General features: G+C 42.4%; 2 protein-coding genes across 4 annotated transcripts; both read left to right on the top strand.

The window, feature by feature from the left end:
- Positions 1–2156: 2156 nt before the first annotated feature.
- Positions 2157–4831, top strand: LOC145655669 (uncharacterized). Its single transcript, XM_081709164.1, has 7 exons — positions 2157–2218; positions 2579–2861; positions 2953–2992; positions 3214–3384; positions 3632–3763; positions 3886–4307; positions 4738–4831. The coding sequence occupies exons 1-6, from the start codon at positions 2213–2215 to the stop codon at positions 4118–4120; spliced, it is 867 nt and encodes a 288-aa protein (XP_081565290.1). The 5' UTR covers positions 2157–2212; the 3' UTR covers positions 4121–4307; positions 4738–4831.
- Positions 4832–5165: 334 nt separating this feature from the next.
- On the top strand, positions 5166–7446 carry LOC145655666 (uncharacterized). 3 transcript variants are annotated; one of them, XM_081709162.1, is made up of 3 exons: positions 5166–5460; positions 5770–5839; positions 6951–7446. In XM_081709162.1, exons 1-3 carry the CDS (start codon positions 5350–5352, stop codon positions 7367–7369), a joined length of 600 nt encoding a protein of 199 aa, XP_081565288.1. In that variant the 5' UTR covers positions 5166–5349; the 3' UTR covers positions 7370–7446. The 3 variants fall into 3 exon arrangements, 2 of the variants coding, with proteins under 2 accessions (XP_081565288.1, XP_081565287.1); XM_081709161.1 differs by having other exon boundaries at positions 6921–7446; XR_014121668.1 differs by having other exon boundaries at positions 5166–6054.
- Positions 7447–7815: the final 369 nt, after the last annotated feature.

Below are 7815 nucleotides of genomic sequence, written 5' to 3'. Positions count from 1 at the left end.
CACCTGTTGCTACTGCACCTTTAAGACGGATGTAAGATAAATGAGCTCCTTTATGATTGGCTGCCCTGTATTGTGCTTCATTCAAAAGGTACTCAGAGCTGAAATGCCTGAGAAAGGCAATTTAAGTGGGTGTGCTAAACCTCTATAGGCTGACTAGGCAGAGATAGGTCAATAAAGTGTTCTTGTGACATTAGAAATACAAATTTCAATATGGGGGCATTTTTGCAGCTAACTAAAACACTGACCTAGTTAAGAATTTTAACATTTAAAATAAATAAATATATAATATATATTAAAAGGTGAATGTTACTTATTTCACTCTGAATGTAAAACAGTCCATATTGTGTTAAATGGGATTTCCATCCCATGTTTTTAAGGCTGCCTTATGTATAAATAAATAAGCAAGAATGCAGAGCATGAATAGGTCAGTCTTCCATTCTGTATCACATACCTACCTTTGATAACACCGTGGTAACTGGAAAAAAAACAACCCTTTTTATTCAGTTGTCACTACTTCCAATAGACTTCACGCTAATCTCATAGAAGTCCACCCCTTTCCGTGTCCTCCGGAAACAGCAATTCCGTTGTGTTGTGACAGGATTTGTTCCTGAAGTTGTATGCGTTTTCTAAATTTGCACCGCATTTCTAAAGTGTGTTACCACTTTGATGAATATGCTTTGTGTATTTGCAGCACGATGGGTTTTCCAGGACACCGTAATTTATGCATGTTTAATTCCATCTTTTATTCACGTACTAAGCCCAACTCTATAGGCTAATATTTATAAAACCGAGATAACCATAGAAACGTCTTCATCTGTGCTTGATACTTTCACGGAAAAACGGAACTGCTGCTTGTCAAGCTTGTTTCATCAGGTTTTATATCATCGTCATGACGTGTTTGAATTGATCCCAGGCATATGCAGTCCTCATCAAAATCCATTCATGTCCTAGGCTGTGAGTAAGCTATGTTCTCTCTCTGGTCACAGTTGGCAAATAAATTGTGCATATAGATTGTGGGGAAAACACTTTAGCACGTGTTCTCCAAAGAAGTGTCTTAATATGAGCTATCTAGCTAGTTCCAATGTCAACTGTAATCATAACACTGGGTTTCTCTCTGTGCTCAGGTGTCTTATTCGCATGCCAGTAACATGTTAGCGATATTGCAGTAGTGTGAATTTTTATGTTGCCCGTGATGAAAGGTGACAGCGAATAAAAATCCAAACATTTTTTTTGTTCAGGTCTTTTTAACGGTCATAACCCACACATATTTATCTAACAAAAAAATCAGGTTCCCTAAACTATCCCACATGTCATACTGAAGGAAAAAAAATCACTTGTTGCTAAGAGATAGTAGAAGCACAGTAATCCGCTACCTGTAAAAATAACTGAACGTTACAACTCTGGCTTTGAATACATTCTTATGGATTCTATTTACAGTGTGGTTATACAATAAAATAAGTTGTACATTAAAATAATTGTAATTATTTACAGGTGCACACGTTTGCCAGAGCGCAAGACTAATTGCGTCTTAAAGTAACAATGCTTATAGATGTATGTCTAGAGAAATTAGGGCGCAAATGTAAATTTGTAGCCAGTTATCTATGATAAAACGTAACCTGTCATATTTGGAACATTTCTCCTTACCACAGGGCGAGACAGTGAGGATTTTAGGAAAAAACATTACGCTACCTGAATTTACCAAACTATACTGCGGAAGTTAAAGAATCTTAACGTTTGAAACGCTTACACACACACACACGTAAATAATATTTATTTTCAAGAGGGTGACAACGTATGAGAACTGAGAACTTGCATCAGTAATGACGAAATAATACATATTCATAACATCTAAGAGTCAAAACTCCGTTTTAAAACAAAACAATGAGGTGCGCTGTATCGCGAATATCAGTTAAAGGACCTGTAAAAACCATATTTGATATTTTACTTAATTCTCTAATCGAGTAGATCACAGATTCGAACAGGATGGGCTGTGTTTGCTCGTGTATGAAGGTATGTATGTTTTTTCCTACACTTTGGGAACGATTTTAAATACGATAATCTGAAAAGGATTAAGATTTATTGTGCATGTCACGGAACGCTTCCACTGGTCACGTGGTATGGCCCGCCGCGTGCACTGGGAGTTCTTCGTTGACTGTCTCGTGTGTAACCTTGCCTATGTTGTTCAGCACACACCTGCATCGGTTTACTCGTCATGTTTGTATGTATTTAAACCCTTGTTAGTGTGTGCCTTATTGTCAGTCGTTGATCATGTTCACGGTCACAGTTTGTGTTATACGTGAGTGCCGGTGTCTGTATCGTATGTTAATAATCGTTAATAAACGTCTCCGTGGAGCGAGTCTGTACGTCCTGTTCCTTGACCAGCGGCACTCGGGCCGTTACAGTGCGTAACTAATTAGCATTTTCCTGTAAAAAAAATAGCGCAAATGCAGATGATTAAAAAGTTTTGTTTTGTTTTTTTTAAATCAAAATGAGATTATTGTAAGAATACCGAGATATCGCTAAGTCGCGATAATACTGCATATACAAATCAATACGTTTCTACAATGCTTTTCTACAGAAAAAGAAGAAGGAGAAAACGAATAGAAGTTGGTGGAGACACATAATCTCATCCTCCAAAGTGTCTGACTCCTGCGTGGCATTAGACGGTCACGCCGCGAATGTGACCACCTCCACTTCTTGCCCCTCTTCCTCTGAGGGGTCCCTGATCTTCAGTACTGCTTCTTCCTTTTCACCTGTGGACATATCCCACAATGCCTCTTCTACCCAGTCGTGCCTTCCTGGTCAAGCCTCCTCCTCCTCCTCATATGAGTCGCTCAGGACTACAGCAGTGATTGTTCCTGGTTAGAGCTCAGCAGATTTGATCATGTTGTTCAAATGCATAGTCTGTTTTTGGTTAAGGACATTTACTCCAAGTTTCTGTTCTCTATACAGAGGCTGCAGATAAAGATGTGGACTCCGTGCGCATTGAGAGGTGGGTACATTATCAAAATTCATCTTCGTGGCAGAGAAAAGTGTGGCATGGTGGTTACCCAATGGCACTGCCATTGTAACTTCCTTATGGCATAAAACGAGAAAAAACATCATTGTATTTTTCATTCTTCACACCTTTATCTGTCTAAGGGTTGTTATGTGAACATTTTGTGCATAACTGGCCACTCTGTATTCATCTCTCCCTTCTTTTCTGTCTCTCAGGTTTCCGGCTGTTCTGATGCAGGCAGACACTCGTGTTCAGCCGCGGAATTTATTGCGACAGCTGCTGCACGTCCTCAGGAGTAAAAGGATGCGTCAGATTGGTCAGGGTGAGGGCCAAGGCCACACCCCCATCCATTCCGCTGTCGAACACCTCAACATTCGGCAGCTCGGGTAAAGACGAGAATACACACCGCGTTTTACTACACAGCCTATTAAGAGTAGATGATTTTACAGTTTACACAGGTGAAGCTCAGTCTTTTTCTCCTATACAAATACAAACATATTGTAATTAAATGAACAGTAAGTCATTTAGCAGTTCTTCTTCACATTATGAAACAGCCATTATACTGACATGTAGTGGCCTGGATGTTTCAGAGCTTCTGCACTAAATCTATTTTTAACATGGATGACCTGTTAGGTTTCCCAACATTGGGAACAGCTGCTATATGAACGCCACTCTGCAGTGCCTACTGAGTATCTCCTGCTTCTGGAGACCCATCAGAGCTCAGTCATCCTGCTTGACGGATCCTTCTAGTTGCCAGATGCTCAGGTACCCGTTCAGAACCAGAGGCTTCACATGGGTCTAAATGAACTGTTTAATCATGAGTGCTTAAGGAGGTGCTGTGATGCTCAGAGATATAAACCACTTGGTCTCCCTGTTGCTGTGTGTAGATGTTTTTCAGATCTGCAGCAGGCCCAACTCACCACTCGCAGCACAAAGCAGAAGGTGCAGCTCCTGGGAGCCCTGCTTGAGTGTGTTTCAGCCCGCTGCCCTGCATTCGAAGAGGACTATGAACAGGTCCAGCTAAATGGCCCCCTCAGCCATTCAGAACACATCAGAACCTCACGCAGTACCCTGCAGGAACTGCACACGGCCACCTTTGTTTTCTCACCGTGCTGCTGTTGAAGTCCAGGAGCAAATCCTCCTCTGATGTTCTCCTGTGCTGTCCTCCACAGGATGCTCATGAGTTCCTGATGCTCTGCTTACTGCAGCTGAAAGAGGAGGGAGAGAGACTCAGGGCCTCTTTCTTCTCTTACATCTGCCCTGTGGCAAACTTTGAGTTTCATATCAAGTCTGTGCTCACATGTACCAGGTAATTAGGTATCACTGTTGCATATCTCCTTTGTGTTAATGGACTGGTCTTAACCAGTCTTAACATGTTTGTTTAAAGTACATTTTCTCACCGAGAGTAGGCGCTTTCTCCGGACATCTCTGTTTAAAGTGTTCATGAAAGTTTCATAACATACATAACTTAAATATGAACATTTAAAATGCTCACAAGTTCAGCTTGTATTCATCACATAGCTTTCAAATCTCAGAGTGTGTGTGAGTTTGGGAAAACATAACAGACATGGACTGAGCATTCGAAATGTTTTCTGCTCTGATGCTTCACATTAGATAAGATGTTATCTACTTGTAAAACTGAGCAAATTAGCATGTGATAACTCACACACTGTATAAGGGATGCAGGAGATTATTTCTGTGCAAATGTTGTAACATTTCTGTTCTCCATTTTGTGAAAGCTGTGGAAAGCAGAGCTGCAGAGTGGATGTCTACAACCACCTCTCTGTAAATCTGAGCCCTGCTACGACCGACAGCCTACACACTTACTTTAAGGTTGGTCACCTCACACACCCTCTTTGGATAAGGCTTCATTACTGTGTTGTAAAGGAGAGAATACAGTTATGACATGCTACCATTTTGATTTTATCACTCTCAATGAAAGGGTCTCTTTCTTTTTTCAGCCAACACTACTGGAGCGTTTTTGTGAGTGTGAAGCAGGCTGCGAGGCAACTGAAGAGGTGGAGTTTTTCACACTGCCACGGTGAGTCTCGTCTGACGTAGATGACCTTAAAGAATGAGTTTTAAACCAGTCCAACACACACACCCTCCTCCACTCACACACACTTCCAGTCCTTAAGTCACTTTTCCTCTTGGAACAGTATTTTCGTCCTCCACCTTAAGCGGTTTGACATGCTGGGCCAAAAGCTCTCAGACGTGATGGACGTCCCGTCCGAGCTGGATCTCTCTGCCCTTCCTGGGGTGGCTTCTCTCAGGCAGCAGTCGAGGTGAGCTCGTACCATCAACCCGTGCCCACATACTTCTCTGTCCACCCATTCCCATTTAGCTACAAAATGCCGACTGAATGGCTTTGTGGTTTGTCCTCAGTGGAGCAGCGGGAACCCAGGACAAACCGCAAGAAATGCAAAATGATAAACTGGGGGAAAACTCCAGTCCCCAGCCAGGTAGAGTTGTGCCATTTTCTTACAGTGGAGTGATAATACGGCTGTGTATAAGTATCTGCCATAATGACTAAGTTCTTTTAACCCATCAGTAGTAAATGAGAGAGGAGAAGGACAGGGAGCTAGAGGACAGCAAGTAAGCCTACCGGTGAGGAGAGAGAGAGACCAAAAAGAAGAGAGATACAGGCTGAGAGAGACACAGAGACAGAATGAGAGAGAATGAAAGAGGCCTGTTAATACAGAGATGGCGTTCGATCCGTGATGCGTTTTCAGTTAATCGTATGAAAAAAAAGATGTATTTGTTTGTTGCAGGAATGTGCACCCACTGGCACCTACAGACTCCAGGCGGTGGTTTCTCATTTAGGTGACAGCATGGACCATGGTGAGTAATCTGACATTATTTATACACGTGCAGTAGAAACTATTAAATGACTAAGGACCACCGACTACTCCGACAGGCCACTATATCAGTGACACAGCTGAGGGAGAAGGACAGAGCTGGTTGTCATTCAGTGACTTAAAAGTATCAAGAAGCACTGAGCCAGCCATCCTAAAGAGCAGGACAAAAACAGCCTACCTGATTTTCTACGTGCACAGGTAGAATCTCACCTTTCAGACTTGGGAATGTAGGTACCTCAGTCTAGGAGCACTCTAACAGAAACAAGTTTTACAAGCTTTTATATGTAGGGAGTAAATTAGCCTTTACTGTGCCCTGGGACTGCAGGTCTCTTGTGCATGACAGGTGAGTGAGGCCTACTCCCAGCACCGGTGGGCAGGTGCTAACCTTCTTTCTCAGTCCTTTCACCCTTCCCTCTCTGCAAAAGAATTAAAAAAATTTTAACACATTAAAATGAGCCATTTTTTATTCTCCACAAAATAGTAAATGCCCCCTCTTGCGTTCTTGTTAAAACACTTTTTCCATATTTTTAACCCATAGATGTATAACATGAATAATACTGTACTTGTCAAGTCAACATATTTAGATGAGGTGTCCTAGTGTCAGTTATTGTCTTCTAATCGCTATTGGAGATGTACAAGTCCCCATTCTTTATCCCCAACATTGTTCATACTAAAAGATTAATTTCTTTTCCAAGTAGCACATGGCAGTGATTAAACACCTATTTACATGGACGTCACTTCCATCGCCACATATGAGAACACTACCAGGGTGCTTCACTGACGGAGGAAGAGCTTCAGTCCTTTTTGAGAAATAACCAACTTGTATTTTAATTTGCAGATGTTAGGAGTGAACCAGCATCTGTCTATAGTTCTTTTAATTGTGAGCACACATATTTAAACCCTTATTTTGTTGTTGTTTGTCAGTGTTTGACCCCATGTATGCTGCTTTGTTGTGTTTTAAGACTGCCTGTTATGTTCTAAGTAGTGTTAATGCTTAATGTTCTTCGTGTTTGGTTTTGTCTTGTTCTGTATGATAATAAACGTCTGTGGCATCTGAACCGCAGCTCATCTTTGCATCCGGCTTCACGTCACAGGAACACCGACCGTTGAAGGTTGCCTCGAGCCAAGGGAAAGAAGAAAAAGGGGAAACCCAACCCATGCAGGAGAATCCTCAATACTTGTGGGAACACTCCCTGTCTTCACATCGGGGGAGAGTATCTCTGGAGGATTTTGGGGGGGCCCTGGTGGTGGTCCAGGATCAGATGCTGCAGAGTCCTGCCTACCTTCACTGGATTACCGGGACCCATACGATTACGACTACCAATATCCAGGGTCAGACTCTGCAGGGTCCTACTATCCCCCCACGGACTACCAGGAGGACTATGAGGATTACAGCAGGAGTGAGGAGTATGTTGACGTCGGCCTCAGGTCAGACACCGAATCCGACTGCTCTGAGGATCCATCAGTGGAGGTGGAGGAGGCCCGCCATGAGGATCCTTCCTGTGGTTTATAGACCGGGTCAGAGGACTCTGAAAGCGACGAGCCTCCGATGTTAGTGCTTAATGTTCTTCGTGTTTGGTTTCATTTTGTTTTGTGTGTTAATAAATAAACATGTGTCTCATGTGAACCACGGCTCGTCTTTGCATCCTGCCTTGTCTCCCACGTCACAGAACAGCAATTCATCTACACTTCTCACAGATAAAGCTATCGCTAACGGCGAAGAATAAACATGTTGCAAAAAAGCAGTAAGAGCTAGTATGCAGAAACAGTGGTGTTAGCGCGAAACAGATTCAAAAACGAGTCTCCTTATGAAGGAAGGAGGTTCTTATGAACCTCTGTATTTTGACAGCAAGTATTGACCATGTGTCATTAAAACCATGCCAGGTATGGTATTAATCCACAAAATAGCACATCAAATCTAATTATTTGGCTAGTACAGGGTTATGCAATATTCCCTCA

Source organism: Electrophorus electricus, unplaced genomic scaffold, assembly GCF_041902795.1.
Source record: "Electrophorus electricus isolate QZ-2024a unplaced genomic scaffold, ASM4190279v1 Scaffold31, whole genome shotgun sequence".
Classification (NCBI taxonomy): Eukaryota; Metazoa; Chordata; class Actinopteri; order Gymnotiformes; family Gymnotidae; genus Electrophorus; species Electrophorus electricus.
Note: the sequence above shows the minus strand (reverse complement) of the source record. Positions and strands in the feature narration are given on the sequence as shown.